This window comes from Protopterus annectens, chromosome 4.part1, assembly GCF_019279795.1.
Source record: "Protopterus annectens isolate FY-2018-M chromosome 4.part1, PAN1.0, whole genome shotgun sequence".
Classification (NCBI taxonomy): domain Eukaryota; kingdom Metazoa; phylum Chordata; order Ceratodontiformes; family Protopteridae; genus Protopterus; species Protopterus annectens.
The window spans coordinates 151,840,693-151,859,306 of NC_056734.1; the positions used below are offsets into that span (position 1 = coordinate 151,840,693).

Here is an 18,614-nt window from a genome sequence, read left to right on the forward strand (position 1 = left end):
GGCTGAGCACACAACTTCTCCAGTACATGAAAGACATCCTATAGCTGTGAGACTGTCATAGCCCCAATGTCCCCAGAATATATAGCATCTGACAGGCAAACTACCACTCCATTGGGCACACTTACCATATGGGATAGACAGGAGAGTCTGCTGCCATTGCTTCAGTACTGTGCATGTTATGATCATGACACTTTGAATTAACCAGCTAATGTGCAGGTCAGTAATCGAAGGCACAGACAGCTGCTAGCCAGATCTTTGTGGAGATGATGATTGTCATGTATAGCTTGCAGGATGACATGCACCAACTGCACAGTGATTTGAAATATAGGGAAAGTGAGTAACTTAATGCTGCTGATGTTGCTGGTATCATATGTTGCCTCCAGAGATGTCTTCATGAGGTGCATTATAGCTGCCATCCTGTCAGCATCCTTCTGCCATGCAGTCTATGGTGGTGGTGGGATGTTCTGGATGTAAATTGTTTGGATGTAGGTAGCCTGAAATTAGACTGCATAGACTGGTGCTGAGAAAGCATCACTGTCACCTCTGAGCACACAGTCTTCCACCCCCATTGTTGGTTTCACCCATTTCATGGTCAGTGACACTCCTTTAGCTCACCACCTGAGATATCGCATTAGGGTTCATCTGCAGATTCCTGGTAGTTTAATAGACCTGTTTTCTGTGAGCACACAGCCTGCCATCTGTGGACATGGCCATTGCCATAGTTTTGACTGATAGCTCTCCTCTGGTTCAACATACAGAATGCTCCATCAAAGCGTATGTAGTTTTACTCATTCCCTGCTAGGGATCACATTCAACATCAGCAATTCAAGCCAAAACACTGGACATGTCCAACAGTCATGTAATGTCAGATACAACTTCTGCAATGGAAGATGTGCCCTTTATTCCCCAAAACATCCCAGAGGACATGGCTGTTATCTGGACCAAGTGTGGTATTTAATTGCAACATGTGTGCATACTGTGGCTCCTAGAACTTCAAGGAAAGAGGCTAGACCCTGAAAGGCCCATGTGATGTTGCTCATCTTTTCCCTTCTCTTGAGGAAAATGATATGCTTCTCCACATATAGCATTATAGTGATGAAATGGTTTAGGAGTCATAAGAATTATGCCTGTAATATACCTAGTATGTCACCTTTAGATCACTGGAAGGTCCCTGTAGCTAAGATGGTTAAGGCTGAGCCAAACGTCGGTAGCCACATGAATAGACAAGCCATGCATCCCCTTTGTTTCTACTTGTGTGTGGTACAGTTCAGCCAGGGCTCTTATAGTATATCAGTCTGCTTATAAACTGACCATGGTCTGTTGATTTGTCAGCTGATGGCATGTCAGGTGCATTCTATACCTCCTATTGTGGTGCACATGGCTGCAACACTCAACATTATGAGCATCTAATTCAATGATAGCTAGTTCTCAAGGTATGTTGCTGTGCTGCTGCTGATTTTCCAAGCATGGGTGCCATTGTACACCATGAGTAATGGAGTACAAAATGGGTATATTCTACTGGTGCTGCACTGTCATTTTATACATTACCGAATCATTGCACCATTTTGGGCTCCTTCATTTCTATTACCTGAAGTGGGTCATTTCCACTGGGTTCTTCACTGCCATGTCATTTTGCATTCGTTTGCATGCCCTGCATACGGTGCTATTTTTGACCATTGTGCAGCTATGATCTATCTACAAATCACCCGCACCCTCTTCATGACCACTGTCATCCTAGTTTACACAGCACAATGCACTGACTTTCTGTGTATCCCAACTTGTGTGTTAAATCCTTTGCAGAGGATTGCTAAAGGAAGAATATAACTGATGTTTTAGCACTTGGTATATCATTTGATTTTATTTTGTAAGAGGAAACAGCAGCAAGCACCTTCTTTCTTGTTCTCTGGCCATCCTTTCCCCCATGTTTTACTGTTAGATGTAGTTTTAAGTTTATATTTTTTTCTGTTAGCATACCAACTAGTTTATAATTTTATGTCCTTTTCATTTAGTAATTTTTCTTCTTTTTGGATTCTCATTAAAGCAGGAGGTCAATAAATGAGGACTGTTTGGATGAGCATACCCCTTATGCCTGGTACTGGCATGCTATGCCACCCCTTATACCTGGTACTGACATGCTATACTACCCCTTATACCTGGTACTGGCATGCTATGCTACCTCTTATACCTGGTGCTGGCATGCTAGGATACCCCTTATACCTAGTGCTGGCATAGTATCCTACCCCTTATACCAGGTACCGTCATGCTATGCCACCCATTATACCTGGTATAAGGGGTAGGATAGTAGGCCAGGTACTGGCATGCTATGCCACCAGGTATAAGGGGTGGCATAGCATGCCGGTACCTGGTATAAGGGGTAGGATAGTACATATGCCATTCCTTATACATGGTGCTGGCATGCTGTGCTACCGCTTATACCTGTTACTGGCATACTATGCGACCCCCTTACACCTGGACTGGCATGCTATGATACCCCTTATACCTGGTACTGGCATACTATCCTACCCCATATACCAGGTACTGGCATGCTATGCTACCCCTTATACCTGGTACTGACGTGCTGTGCTACCCCTAATACTTGGTAGTGCATAGGTTCATAGGTAGGTACTAGGCTATCGGCCCAAAGGCCTACGTAAGGCTAGCCAACAAGGTTCCCTGGCTTACGCCACCCAAGAAAGTTATTTTCCTGTGCCACTGTCGAGCAGAGACACAGAAGTGATCCCCAGGGTGTATTTCCTATTTCCCATCCACTCATCAAGATTTTTCTTGAAGAGTGCTAATGAAGAACTTTGCTTGACATAGATGGTTAGCCTGCTCCAGAGTATGGGAAGTCTCTGGGACAGGAATCTATCCCTCCAGCATGTCCTGTTTATTGTGGTGACAAGGTTTAGGTCCCTAGAGCTTGTAGCTCGGAGGGATTGGGATTTCTTTAGGTGTAGCATGTCCAACAGCTCTGGGTTTGACATAGCTTTTTATGTTAGGCAGAGATCACCTCAAAGTAGGCGATATGCTACCGAGTAAAGCTGGAGTTTTTTGAGACAGTCAGTGTAGGGCATTTATTTGAGGCCAGTAATCCTCTTTGTGAGGTACTTCTGTGGCCTTTCCAGCTGCTGCAGATGTCTTGTGAGGCACATTCCAAAAGGGGCATTGTACTCTATAATGGATCTAATGAGTGTCTAGTAGAGGAGAACAATGACCTCTTTTTTCCTGGATGAGAACCCTTTTATGATGAGGTGTACCACATAGAAGGACTTCCTGACTACTGTGGCAATGTGACTATCAAAGGAGAGACTACTGTCCACTTGGGTCCCAAGGTCTCTTATCACGCATTTGGTGTTAAGTAGATTGCTGCCTATGTGGTAGTTCATGGGTACAGAGTTTTTACCAAAGGAGATGACACTGCACTTTTTGGCAATGAGCTTGAGGCCATGGCTCTGACACCAGGCATTTGTCTCAGTGAGGCCATTCTGCAGGATGTCCACATCATTTGGGGACTTGACTGTGACTCCTAGTTTGCAGTCATCTATGAACTTCATTAGCCAGAGGCCTTCTGTTTTAGCCTGTACTTCAGAGAAGTAGATACCAAACAGGAGAGGTCCCAGGACGGAACCCTGTGGTACTCCACTTGTCACTGACTGCTTTGAGGTCAGATTTGGAATCTGCAACTTTTACAGTGTGGGTTCTGTCAGTGAGCCAGTTGGCAACCCATCTTGTGACGCAGGGATTCGTACCTAGTTTAGTGAGTTTAGCTATAATTCCAGAATAGGGTATGGTGACGAAAGCCTTGGCGAGGTCAAGATAGGCTGTGTGAACCACCTTATCCTCATCTACGGCTTTGGTGACTGCCTCAAAGAAGTCGATCAGGTTCAGAAGGCATGATTTTCCTTTCACAAACCCGAACTGGGTGGGATCCAGAGTTTGGAGGTTACCAATGTCTTTGTTTATGAGTTCCATGATGATACATTCCATGGCCTTGCAAACCAGGCTTGTCAGGCTAATAGGTCGATAGTTCCCGGGATCAGTGGTGGCTCCCCCTTTGTGGAGTGGGATAACTGTTGCTGTGCACCATTCAGTGGGCACAAAGCCTGATGCAAGGCTATTATTGAATATGGTGCTTAAGTGGGAGCCAATTCATTCTGAAGTTTGTGTAAAACACAGCCTGGGATGTTGTCCGGTCCCATGGATGCTGTGTTTTTGGCTTTAGAGAGTGCAGCTTTTACTTGCGTAGTTGTGATTACGGGGACTCTGCATTCTTCCTGTATAGATATGGGCCCTTTGGGGGGGGGGGGGTTAAAGTTAGCACTGAATCTGTCTGCCAGGATGTTGGCAATATCAGTTAGTTTTGTAATTTCCGTGCCTTTGTGCTGTAACTCAGAGCAGGTCTGGGTGTTGCCATGGAGATTCTTGATATAGCTATAGAATGCATTGTCATTATCCTTTTTATTAGTGGTGATTTTGTTTTCATAGCTAGCTTTGGAGGATCTTATAAGGGATCTCAGCTTCTTACTTAAGCTGACCATGGAGCTCCTCCACTTTTGGGATTTTGCTCTCTTTTGCAACAGTTTCTTCCTTCTGTTGTACAGTTTGTTTATGGCAGGGGACCACCAGATTGGCTTCCTTTTTTTGGAGGATAGCATCTTGGTTCTGTTTGAGATAGCACGATCCATGCACTCGTGTAAGTGCTTATAGAGTGCATTTGTGTAGGATTCAGCAGTTGTAACTGTATTGTCCATCTGCATGGGTGTCATGAAGTTCACCACTTCTGTCTTAAGAAGCATGAAGTTGGCTTTGGAGAAATGTTTTACCGTGGTTTCCTTAATGGGGGTGGGGGCGGGATGTGGATATCAAGGGTGATTAGCTTATGGTTGGATCGGACCAACGAGGAGTTGACTTCGGGTGTGGAACACTGGTCACTCATGTTGGTAATGAGTAGGTTTAGGATATTGTTGCCCCTGGTGGGGGTGTGGATAAGTTGATCCAGGGCATTGGAGTTTATGAATTCAGAAAGCGTTGATCTAAAGAGTTGGTACCCGAGTAGTTTTCCCAGTTAATGGTGGGGTAGTTGAAGTTACCCATTATTAGGGTGCTTGGTTGAACCCTAATATTTTCTAGTACATAAAGAAAAGAGGAGTGGGAATCCTGGGGCATGGTGGGGGATCTGTAGCAAGCTACAATTTGGATTGCAGTTTTGCCCAGAGTTAGTTGCACTTGAATAACCTCGGATGCATTATGCTGAGCAACTAGCCTGGAGGTGTGGATATCCTTAATGAATATGGATACACCTCCGCCTTTGGTGTTTCGGTCCAGGTTACATGGCCGAAAAGTGTAGTATGAGTTATAGCCTGGTAGTGCAGGAGTGCTCTCTGGAGCCTTGAACCAGGTCTCAGTCACTGCACAGATATCGATGTTCTCCATTTTAAGGAGTGCCTCGAGTGAGTGCATTTTGAGATTTAGACTTCTAGCATTGAGTAGTATTACCCTCAGTTTTTGCTTGCCTGTTCCTGTTACGATGGTGAATTTGTTATTTGAACCTTGCCTAAAAAAGGCACTATAGGGGCAGCAAGAGCCTTAGCCAGTATCTGGAATCCCAGGGGTGACAGGTGCAGGCCATCTGTGGCAAAGCATCGTGGTCTGTCGACCATGTCATCCCAAGCAGACAGATACTGGATCTCCTTAGAATGACACTAGAAGCTTAGCCAATTGTTGAAGTTAATCATTTTGTCCTTGTACTGCAGTATCATTCGGGGCAATGGCAGAATGCTACTCGGGGCTAGGGTCATACCTGCCTGGGCTACAAGATCGGAGAGCCCTTCCATGTTTCTCTTCATATAGTCCAGGGAGGTACATCTCAGGTCATTCACACCAACATAGACAATGACAGAGTCATATTTGTAATTGTTGTGGAGTGACCTGAGTGCGTGGGTTATGTGGCGGATCCTGGCACCCGACAGGCAGCTGATAGTAACCTTCTCCTTGTTTAGCCTGGTGAGTGGGACATCAGTGTGCCTGACTATAGAGTCACCTATGACTAAAGTGTTGGGTACGTTGTTTTGCCTTATTGGCTGTGTTTGAGTGGCACACTGAGTCTGTGGGCTGTGTGTCATTTGGATTATGTTGGGGGATGGAGGTTGCTTGCGCTTCTGCTTTGGAGGTCTCTGTTGCTTAGACAGATTATTATTGAGAGCCTTGAGAGCCTCCGCAAATGTTTTTGTGTTACTATGTGTGGATTTTGGTGGTGTAGATTTAGTGAGACTATGTGATGAGTGTGCAATGCTATTAATCCCCTTATACCTGGTACTGGCATGCTATGCTACCCCTTATACCTGGTACTGACATGCTATGCTACCCCTAATACCTGGAACTGGCATGCTATGATACCCCTTATACCTGGTACTGGCATGCTATGCTACCCCTTATACCTGGTACTGGCATGCTATGCTACCCCTTATACCTGGTACTGAGATACTATTCTACCCCTTATACCTGGTATTGACATGCTATGCTGCCCCCTAATACCTCGTACTGGCATGCCATGATACCCCTTATACCTGGTACTGACATGCTGTGCTACCCCTTTTACCTGGTACTGGCATGCTATGCTACCCCTTATACCTGGTACTGGCATGCTATGCTACGTATTATACCTGGTAATGGCATGTTATGCTATCCCTTATATCTGGTACTGGCATGCTATGTTACCATTTATACCTGGTACAGACATGCTATACTACCCTTATACCTGGTACTGTCATGCTATGCGACCCCTTACACCTGGTACTGGCATGCTATGCTACCCCTTATACCTGGTACTGGCATGCTATGCATTTGCCAAAAGAGGCATGTCACTGAAAGTGTGGAGACTTGAGATTTCTAGAGAAGTCTTGTGAAAAGTCACAACATAATTAAATGTATTTAAATGTTAAATCCTGTGCAAAGGTCCATTTCTGTAATTAGCTAAGAAGTTAACTACACATATTCTGTTACCTTTTTTACATAAATGTTACCTTTTCATAACTGTAGTTAATTTCAAATGACCGAAAATAAAAAGTTTAGTTGTTATAGTAATATTGGCTGGTAATGCAGGACATGTCATGACTGGCTGCTGTGACCGGAATCAAAGCATGGTCAAAGAATGCTGATGCCTTTCATCCTTCAGAGGGAGAATGGATTTCATGTATCACTGGTTAAGCATTGTCAAGTAAGATTTTGTATTCATATAACTTCAATGTACATAGAAGCCAACTTATGGCCGCACAAGGTGCTTACCCAGTGATCCAGTCAGTTAGATATTGCAGGAATGATGCAGTGTTGTTGTGGCACTGAGTAAAGAGTGCACATGTCCAAGTAATAAAAAAAAATCTATATAATTTAGTAGGCCGAGTATTAGTCATTTATTTTGGTCTCTGCACAAATTGTTAGAAAACAGCAGGGCAGTGTTATATGATTACATTTAGTAGATAACTTAAGGTAGGAATGAGAAGGAAACTACAGTACCAAGTTTCAGCTATTGCCTATTGTGACTGCCCCTTAATGTCTAGGTCCCTCACCGTGACCAGCTGCCTTACCCCTGTTCATGGCTGTCTGCTAGGGGACTTAGCAAGGGAATGCACTGTCCATCATCAAGGAAGCAGAGAGGAGACATCATTCTAGTTCACCATAATCCATGCTACCATATGGCTTTTCTGATGTGCCTTAAGAATCACTAAGTGGGTAGCTTGCACTGGCATTTGGAACATGCACATGTCCATAAATGCAGAGTAAGAATGGCTTACCTGCCCCATTGTTACATATATAAGTAAGAATGCCTTACCTGCCCCATTGCTACACGTATATGAATATAGTCTCCACTTGAGACTGCTACAGCCACTGATGGTTCTTACTTCTGCTCCCATGAGACAGGTGAGCTGGCTGTCAGCCTCTCAAGCTTTCCCCTCTTGTTTAACCTTCTGGCCTCCAAGGTTCTAATCAGTTCCGGGTCACCAGTAGTGCATTTCCTCTGCAGCAGCAGCCAAGGACTGGGAATGGTATTCTTATGGGATGTAATGTGGTGTGGACTGTCTGGTCCCCTTGGAGATTTATTCCTATTACTACTGTCATGCTGTATTACTTCTTTTCATAGTAAAGCTCCGCTCATTGTATACTTATTTATTCCATTCCTTTCAGTGACTGAGTTAAGTGAACATCATAAATGTAAGTGCTCCTTAAAGCTGCCTGGTAAATTTTCTTAGTGGGTCTAAAATCTCCCCCAAATTCAAGGTTCCATTTTTTTGTGTACTGCTATTAGTTTTTACCCCCTTTTGGTACTGAGGTCTAACTAGGATGGGATTTAGGGAATAGCCTCCATAAGAACAAAGTGTTAGGCAGTGTAGTCAGCAAATGCTATGCTAGTCTGATCAATCTTTAGTGCATTTCTGGCATTCAGAAATGCCAGATCAGGGGACAGCAACCAGCACCAGAATAGCTAGTTACACCACTTTTCTGATGACCAGGTAGGGGTACCTAGGTTCATCAAGTAAATTTGTGCTTTTATCTCCTCTAAATACACACACACACACACACACACACACACACACACACACACACACACACACACACACACACACACACACACACACACATATATGTATAGTCACTTTGTTGTCATTTTTTATTTTAACTTCACCTACTGGATGTACAAAATCTCAGACTGTAAGTTTTTACATTTTTAATAGCCTTGAACTGTGACTAACACATTGTCAGTTGTTTCTTGTCCACGTATGTAGCCTGCTAAATGAGTTCTTGCAATTAACTGGCGTGGGATTATGCTGTTTGTGTGAGGTCTTAGTAATATAAAAATGCTTCTCTGCTTGTAAAATGTTGTTTTCCCTTTTCCTTCTCTCTATAATTCTTGCACTTTGGGTCACTGCACTTGTCTTATCTTTACTATCTTTTCCTTCCTCTCACGCTTCTTTTGGTTCCGTGTTGCTTGTATTCCCAGGAATATATCAGACGTCAGTTAGAGGAAGAGCAGAGACAATTAGAAATCCTGCAGCAACAACTACTGCAGGAACAAGCTTTACTTCTGGTAATGAGGATGCTACATTTTAAAATAGTTGCTGCATGCGTATAATGTATGTTCAGTGTATCTGTTGCATGCACAAGGACTGTGCCTGTTTAACGTAGTTGTTGTATGCATGCAGTCTGTGCCATTCTGTCTGTGTACCTCCTGCAATACTGTATGTATAATATTAACATATTTGTAGCAAGTGGAAGTGTAGTGAAATAGGAATTTGCAAGCATTCAGGTATACACCAGTATAGTCACAAAATGCTGCATTTGTTGAGAAATCAAAGTATGGCATGGCTAAGACATCAGGGAAAAACAGTGCATCATCTGCATTCCTCAGGAGTCCCTTTTGAAAATATAAACAGTTATAATGTTATAAACCTGTCTCTTATTTCTCAGTTTGTTTCACATGTGTGCGGACACATGCATTTCTCAGTTTGTTTCACATGTGTGCGTACACATGCATTTCTCAGTTTGTTTCACATATGTGTGGACACATGCACACACAGCAACTTGTTTCCACTTGTGTACATAGATGATTTCATTTTTCTGCCTGCTAAGATTTCAGACCAACTGAGACTGGCTGTAACTACAACTTATTCCTATCCAAAGACTGCATTGCAACAGAGAAGTTACATTTTTCATAACTGGAAAAAGCTATTGGAGTAAGCACAATGCAGTATATGTAGTCAGTGACATAGGTAGGCCTCCATTTAACACATTGTCAGTTGTTTCTTGTACACGTATGTAGCCATGAAAAGAAAGAAAAGGCGGCCATTCAGGCCACAGTGACTGCACTTTCACTTTCTAATATTTTATGTGAAGGAACCACCCAGGAGTTGCAATAGTTCACTTTTGTCCCTTACAAACTGAAGAAGAGACTGCTCATTGCTCGTGTTTCCTGCCCACCTTCTGTACTATTGTTTTGAAGATCAAATGTCATAGGTCGTATGTACATATTTTGAGTAGCTGTCTGGCTATGTTGATTATGACGTTGTCATATTTTTGTCATTGGAAGACAATGCTGAGACAGTCTCCAAATCTTTATTGAAATGTTTTTCTTCACCCATGGTGTATAAAATCAGAGCTAAATCATCTGTTTGTGCTAATAGCTTGATTTGCTGTAGTAGCTTAACACCAACCAGATATCTACCTATGTACTTATGAAAGATCAGGCAGTCTATTCTTAGGAACCTTTCTGTCCAAAACGTTTTATCATTTTACAGAACCATTACCATTAGATTCAAAGTAATAAACTACATAACTGAATGGGAAAACTTTGAAGATTGTGTAACAAACAACTATATAGAATATATGCATAGCTACTAAAAGATTTTGTATACCAAGTAACAGTGTCAGCTTAATGATACATAAAATGGAAGATGAAATTATACTGAGAGAGGTGATGCTTCATAGTGAAAGCAAAACATTCAAACTTGTTAAGCATAATTAAAACCAATAAATATAAAACAGATTGAAAAAATCACATCTTACTTAGAAGTGTTAGTTTCCCAGTACTGGACAAGAAGTGTCCATATGATTGCCCACTCAACAAAATATAGGCAACATCTGACATTCTTTTCTATCTTGTTTGGCCAGAATTCATCCAGCATTAAGCTGAGAGGTACCAGAGCTGCTTGATCTGTGAATAGGGGAGTATGTCAGGTACTTTTTTCCGTTTTAGATATGTCTTACCGGTTGTTCTGTTTTCTATTTAATTTATTGATACCAACTATTCAGGTTAACTGATACATTACCTGTGGTTTCATTAGCAGTTCATGCTTGTAGATCTGAAGTGATTTTTCTACATGGGTGTGTTGCTTCCTTTTGACTAGGAAAGCACTGTAAAGTCCCCTTTCACTCCATTGCTTTAATCCTCTAGCACCATACCTCTCAACCTCAGAGTAAGAAATCTGGGCAAAGCTATAAGTAAAAGTGGGACAAAGGGCAAAAAATAGGGACAATTTTTAAATATTGTTTTTACAAACTTAGAAAGTTGATAGAATAAAATATTTTGCATTAGCATGAATTTTTTGAAGGGTTTGAAGTCTGAAACTCAAATGTCTGTAATTATTTTCTAACTTAGGGTGGCCTAATGGTTAAGGTGTTTGCCTTGCAAGCACAAGGTGCAAGGTTTGAGTCTCACAAGGGACAATTGGCTAGGCTTAAAATGGCTCGCAAGGGCAGTTAGCTTAGTACTAATCTATGAACCTATGAACTTCAGTCTTTAATAATGTGTGATTAATTTGCCAGAAAACCACAATTTTCTGAAAAATGGACCAAAAATATGAAGCAAAAATCTGTACAGTTGAGAGGTATAGCATGTGAAGTTCAAGTCAGAAGCGCCATGTCATACATTTGAAAATAATAGTGAGTCTGTAACAGACAGCATAAGGCTTTAACTTCGGGAGGTACTGTTATCTTAAGTCTATTGTCAATACTGCATCAGAACATTTGTTACATTTTTATGTAGGAGTACAAAACAACCAAAGTAACTGCGGTTAATATCTGATGGCCATAAAGTTTTATGGCATTAGAAGGGCCAAGTACTGCAGTCACTCTGTATATCTGATGACATAATTGTAAATGTTTACTGATTACCTGAGTTTTCCTCAAACTCCATGGGAGTACAAGGTACTGTACATGCTGTACGCTTCAAAAGTGCAATTTTATTCAGCATGACTATTTATTCAGTGCCCAATAAAAAGCAGTGCTTGATGTAATTTATTTATGTCTGTAAACTAAATAACATCAACTCGGTAGTGTGCTTTGAAAGCAGGACATTGTGAGAAAAAGCTGAAAGCAGAACTATAGAATGATATTGATAAAAGTTAACAAAAGGCTTGAACGTTTCAACATGTAATAGGTATAAAGTAATAATGAATCCAGGAAGTGTGTTTTGGCTGCAGCTGGTATTACTGATGTCTTTTTATAAGAATCTATGAGATAACGGTCAGTGTAGAGGAAAGTAGGTTACAAAATGATCAGAGGATTCAGTTGTAAACAGGATTAGTATTACATAGAAAGTAGCAAACTTTGAAGTAGTTATCCAGTCAGAAAATCCTGTAAATAACAGTATCACAGCTATAATTTAATAAAACCTAAAAGAAAGACCCAGCAAAACCAGAGTCTTCACTGTGTAATACCTTAAACCTTCTGTAGTGGATGCCCATGGGATATATGTAAATGAGCCCTTTAGGACATACAAGTGTTTAAGTGACATGGCTTCTGAATGCTGATGATGTTTTACATTCATTTTTATATCTAAGATGCATTCAGGCCAATAAACCCAACCCTCTCTAGTTATAGACATGCCATGTTTTGCTCTTTTTCTGAGCTCAGCACTGCAGCTCAGCATAAGATATATCCCATGGGCCTCTACTACAGGAGACTTAAGTATTACACAGTGAAGACTCTAGCTTTGCTGGGACAGTTTATCATTTTTATTAATTGATTTGTGTTTGTGACCATTTTAATCTTTGGTTTGAAAAATCATAAGTAATACTCATGGAGAACTAAGACAGTGGTATAGCTTGGTTGGGAGAAAGGAGGCAGTTGTCCCTGGCACAAATTGTTACTGTGCATGATTGGCTAATCCTAATCACTGTTCTCTGCATTCCGGCATCTAGAAATAAATGTTGATATTGCATTTGTTAACAAAACTGAGCACCGTTGTGCTCTGTCTATGTTAGAGGACACCACCAGGTGCAGTAATATCTAGCTACACCTCTGCAGTAAGGTCAGGTTTATGTGAGCCACTGCTGACCTCTGGAGACTCTTTCAAAATGTAGTGGTCACTGATTTATTTCAAGATGTAGAGGTCACTGACTTGGTAATGAGTGCTAAAAGGGAAAATGTACTTTTCTGTTAAACCCCTACCACGTCTTCACGCTGCTGTGTTTCGACGCTATTTTCTCATTCATACAGGACTGACAAATGTGATGTTAAAAGAAGTACACAAAGAAGCTATTTTTCGTGTATGTCACACATTTAATTAATGGAACAGAGTAACAGCAATGACATTTAATTCATGGAACAGGGATCAAAAACACATGCAATGGTTTTGTAACACATTGAACAGGAATCAGAGCAGTACTTAGTAAACATCGCACTGTAACACTAACTCGCATGAAAGTAACAAACAATGGCATTTAACATTGCAGAGAACATCTCTCCTTTACCATGCATGCAACGTCACATGAATTCAATCAAATAAGACTGTAAAGGATGCCGAGCAGTACCTGTCTGACATTTATTGAGCCACTTTGCACTTCCCCACAACCTGCTCCACACTTTACGTATGACACCTAGTGTCTGGATCAACAAAATGATGAGTGATTCATGGTGAAATGCTGGTATCCGGCGGCTTCCAACTCCTCAGACTTATATCCTCTCCAGCAGTCAGAGAATATAGTACTTCCATCTTTTACATCGTCCTGTATTGCAGACAGTAACATTTCTGCAGATTGGTCGGGAACAGCAACAAGGAAGCATTCATTAGTTTCCTGACGCACACCTCCAAATACCCATTGTAGGGGTAGAACCCTACCTACGTTATGTTTGCTTTGCATGAATAAGCTTTCATCAATCTCCACAACTGTGTCTGGGCCACCTATTTTCGCATTGGGATGAGAAAACAAGGAATTGGCACGTACCTCTCTGAGGTAATTATTCCAATCCACCGTTGTGTTGGATTAAGTTGAAGCTGTACTTGGCAAAACTCAACAGATGTCAACTCAAGACACCATAAATAAATGAATCGTATAGCAGTTACAAAAGGGATGTGGGATCTATAAAACCATGTCTGTGTTCAGAGACCTTTCTCTTCATGGCATTTGGGGTTAGAGGTACATTTCAATTTCATGAGGTGATTATTGGAACACAATATTTCTTTGTGAAGAATCCCTCTTTCTTGAATAAATCTAATAACTGCTTCTTCATCTCTTGGCAAATCCCACAGCATAACATCCATGGCACTCATAACATTCACAGCTGTGATTACATGACAGAAAACCACAGCTTTGATTACTCTTTCACATGCTTAATGCTTGTAAACCCAAAGAAAAAGTGGGAACTTGTATGTTTGAAATATGCCTACAGAAAACCTTATTTGCTTCTGGGTGAAATATGTGTAAACTGGTAGGGGTTTAATGGTGGACTTCAGTTATTTCTGCAATGACAAAATGGTACTGTACACCTAACCTAACAATACAAACTTGTTTGTCAGTTGTACAGATGTACTTGTCACACAAACACTTGTGTCCACTACTGAAATACCAGCAAAATAGAGCAGCGCAAACTGGTAGGGCTTTAATGGAAAAGTACCAGGAAAAGAATTGTGGCATAGAGATCAATCAGAGTGATGTAACAACTACTTCATTGCTGTATGCACTCTTCAGCAGCACAGTGTATGAAAAGGATATAAAAAACCCGATTAAAGTTTGAATCACTGACGCATGTTCTAGGAAGGTGGAAAGCTTTCAGTTTAGAGGATATTGCAGATGCTGTGATAAAGTAAAGCTGTTTGTTCCTTGGTGTAAGTATGTAGCAAGAGAATGAAGAGTCCCTGCTCTTGTTACAGATGTGAGTGACTTGTAGTTGGAAGCTGGAAGATAACCTGAGCTCTCTTTTATGCAGCAAAGTATTAACTGGCATTATATCCATTCTTACAAAGCATCTTGCGTGCAGAGTTCAGCTGTATAGTGCTAATCATGTTTTTGAACTCCTGCCACACAGGACCGGTGTTAGCATTTTAGGGGCCCCCAGCAAATGTCAAGTTGCGGGCCTCATAGGCACTTCTAGTCTAAGTGTCACTGTTTCACTGCCACCCATCCTAAGCAACCTTTTAGATCATACTGCAAACTAGGAGTAGTACGCACAGGCAGAGCTGTAGCTATAATGTTCTTACATTACAACAGGTCTGTGGATCATACTATGTTGGCCCATTTCAGAAAGGGAAATTTACAATTACTGGCATTTAGTTGCAACAATGATACATTACAACAATCTGTACAGGTCTGGACTTAGGTGAAATGGTGGCATAGGCCAGCTTTTAACCCCCCCCCCGACACACACACATACAGCCTCCAGTCCTCCTCTGTTTCTCCCCATCTTGGGTTCGTCATACCAAGCACATTACATTTTTCTTATTTTTCCTCGCATTTTGTCTTACTCTTCATCTTTTTTTAATAATGGCTTAAACAGAAATTATAATTAAGGAAAGAGATTCATTGTTGTTATTCAGCTTTAGTTTTCCTTGCATCCTTTCAACATATTTTTCCTGGCCAACCCAGCACAGTAATAACCATGTAGGAAATAACTCAAATAAGCCAGGGCCCAAGAAGTCATATGGTTACAGATGTTCTGGGGTGCATTTTAGAGCACTGTCCCAACCGTTTAATGGTGGCACCAACAAAAATCATGTGTAAGAAAAGAATTTCACTCATATTATTTTCTTTCAAGGAAGATATAAGTTGTGCCCAAGGCTTAGGTTCATAGATTAGTACTAAGCTAACTGCCCTTGCGAGACATTTTAAGCCTAGCCAATTATCCCTTGTGAGACTCAAACCCTGCACCTTGTGCTTGCAAGGCAAACACCTTAACCATTACGCCACCCTCCCAACCCATAAATTAGTACTAGGCTAACTGTCCTCGGGAGCCATTTTAAGCCTAGCCAATTACCCCATGTGAGAATCAAACCCTGCACCTTGTGCTTCTAAGGTAAGCACCTTAACCATTATGCCAAACCCTTTTTTTTTTTTTTTTTTTTTAAATGTTCAAAGTTGACAAAATAGTAATTCTCAATAAACTAGCAAGCCACATGTTGTATGAGTGTACACATGTCTTATCTGGGAATACTGCCTGCTTCTCTAACTCCCCAAAAGATTGTCACGGCCAATACATCCCTCTGGTGTCAGACTGAAATGAAAACAGAGGTTGAAATTGGCACAGTCATGTATTTCAAGTAACTGCTGATACACATATACATAGCACACCTCCTCACTCATCACTCCTGACCCCCAAAGGCAGCCACCTGTTTATGTGCCTGATGTGTGATTGTGAGAAAACTGAAAAAATAATCATTCCAGTAATGTACTCTGCTTTATTGCCCCTAGAAAGTACACTGCCCCTACACAAGCTATAGTAACCTTCTTTGTACAGTGTTGAGGTTTGGGAGAAAAGTAAAACAAACAATGTTCACACTGTCCTCAGCCCAAATACCTCTAAGGTTTTGACTGTGATAAAAATTAAAGAAGCGATAACCACACAATCCCCCACCCCCCCCACCACCACCCACCCACACATAACCTACAACAGCTTTCTGTACACACACATCTGAGAAAGGCTGGTTTTAGAATGGGTGTAGTTGACAACAGAGTCTATTATCAGCTTTCTCCTAACAGGGTCATATCACAGCCCTGTTCAGCATAAAGAGCCCATTAAAAAAAATGAATATGTTTTTTCACCTCACTTTTGCCCAGCCAGCAACAGCTTTTTGTGGGGACCCCCACAGAGTTAAGGATGATTAATGGAGCCCTCTGTATCCTTTTATGCAGTCTGGGGAGTGGAGGCCACAAGACTCTGAGAAGATCTAAGTGTCTGACTGTTCTGTGATATATTTTATGCCTTACTTTTGAAATGTAATTACTTGTTAGCTGCATTTTGATGATACCCAGAAGAATAGTGCACGTGTCCTGGCATTATTGGCTGTATGCACAGATAAACTCAGTGATATTTTACACACACACACACACACACACACACACACACACACACACACACACACACACACACACACACACACACACACACACACACACACACACACACACACACACACACACGCAATAGCAGTACTAGTTTTGCTCTTATTTCATCAAATAGCAATACATTGTGCAACACTGGTACTGCAACACAATATCAGTGACTGCTTTGTAATAGTCATCATACAGCAGCAGGGGTAAGCCACTTTTATTTACCTCACTGAGGAGTAATGTATAGCTGTCACAGTAGCCAATTTCATAGACATTTCCTGATTTTGCTTATAATTCTGCTTTGTCTTTCAAAAAAGTTTGATTTGCTGGTAAATTATTCAGGATTACAGACAGTCAATAAATTCAGACATCACAGTTTTATATTTCTTATAGTCCAAAAATGAATGTTGATACAAAAGGTGTTGTTCTATTAACTTTTTAAGTGAATTAAAGTAATATTAAAAATGTGTCCCTGATTTTGAGCCTTTACTCAGCTGTTATTTTTGGCACTGCACTGAATTCTTCACCAAAAAAGTTGTGAATTATAGTATCTGGTGTTCTGCCAGTATTTATAAAATTCCCTGAAAAAGAAAACCATCCCTTTATATTGGAAGTAGTAAGTTTGCACTGACATTAGGCACTCTGGGCTGCTAATCTCTCTAGTGCTTAAATTGCTCATGTTCATTATCAACTTTATCCTAACAGGGTTATATCACATGCCTGTTCACGTTAAAGCACTTAATCAGGAAATAAATACATTTTTTTCCTATTTTTTCCCCATCCAGCAATAGCTTCTGTGGTGCCCCCACACAGTCAAGGATGATTAAGGCCCCTCTGCAACCCACAGGTACTGCAGGTATCTAAAGCTGACTATGTTGTTAGTTTTAGTGGAGAGAATATCCACAAGTAATGTTTAACTAACCCAGGGGCACTATGTCAGTGGTAAAATATTTAATGGAATTGTGAAGCCAGTTACTTGGTAAAACACTGTTACTATAACCAGAGATATCTTTCTTTGAATTTTAAAGATACAAATCAAAATTATTACCCACCTGTTTTATTAAGTATACAAGATTGCTGTACTAGCTTTTGTTGGTTTAACAGACATGTTACAAAATATCAAGATAAGCTAACTTGCTGTGGTTGGGGCCCCCAGCGACCGCAGGGTTTGCTGGTACCTAAAGCTGGCTATGCTGCCACATTAACTTGCATACACTCTGGCACTCTGAGTTGTACTGGTAATGAATTTTGACAGTCCTTTTTATGGCTTAACATGTCTGCCCCTCAGCATTGTTAGAAACTGGTGGAGGTTATCTCTGGTTAGTATGTCAGACAGCAGAAAGTGCTGAGTAATTGTTGCTTTGACTTAAGAATAGCTGGTTAAGTTTGGGGCGAGTAAGCTTGCAATGAAGGTCAGAGGCAACTGTATTCTTCAGTAACACCTACATGCTTAATGTTTCTTGTTGTAACTGTAGGTGTTCCAGCAGCAAAGCTTATCCTGAAAAGATATCCTCTCTTATCACAATATTTTGTTCCCTGGCAACACAGCCTTGTTCTTTATATGATTAAGGACAAGAATGCAGCAGCTTCACCATGTCCACATAAAGGGAAAACTAACCTGCTCACTTGTGTTGCGGTGTCTGCATGTGTGCAGATAAGACCAAGATCATCTATACAGTGGAACAAATAACCTTGTTTGTAGTGTTTGTACTTTGCACTAATATAGGTTGGAAAATAAGGCTGGGTGCAGACTCTAGGGAGTTGCCTGAGTGATAAGGCTACATTTTTGCATTTGAT

At 41.2% G+C, this 18,614-nt stretch overlaps 1 protein-coding gene across 8 annotated transcripts in view; it reads left to right on the forward strand.

Moving 5' to 3' along the window:
- The window catches only part of TNIK (TRAF2 and NCK interacting kinase), a 1,728,926-nt gene that overhangs the window by 1,339,359 nt on the left and 370,953 nt on the right, over nucleotides 1–18,614 (forward strand). For 5 of the 8 annotated variants that reach the window (XM_044070048.1, XM_044070049.1, XM_044070051.1 and 2 more), the window contains exon 14: nucleotides 8,996–9,082. The exons of the other annotated variants lie outside the window; for them this stretch is intronic. In XM_044070048.1, coding sequence (XP_043925983.1) covers nucleotides 8,996–9,082 — 87 coding nt within the window. The remainder of the gene's footprint in view (nucleotides 1–8,995; nucleotides 9,083–18,614) is intronic. 8 annotated transcript variants of the gene reach the window in all.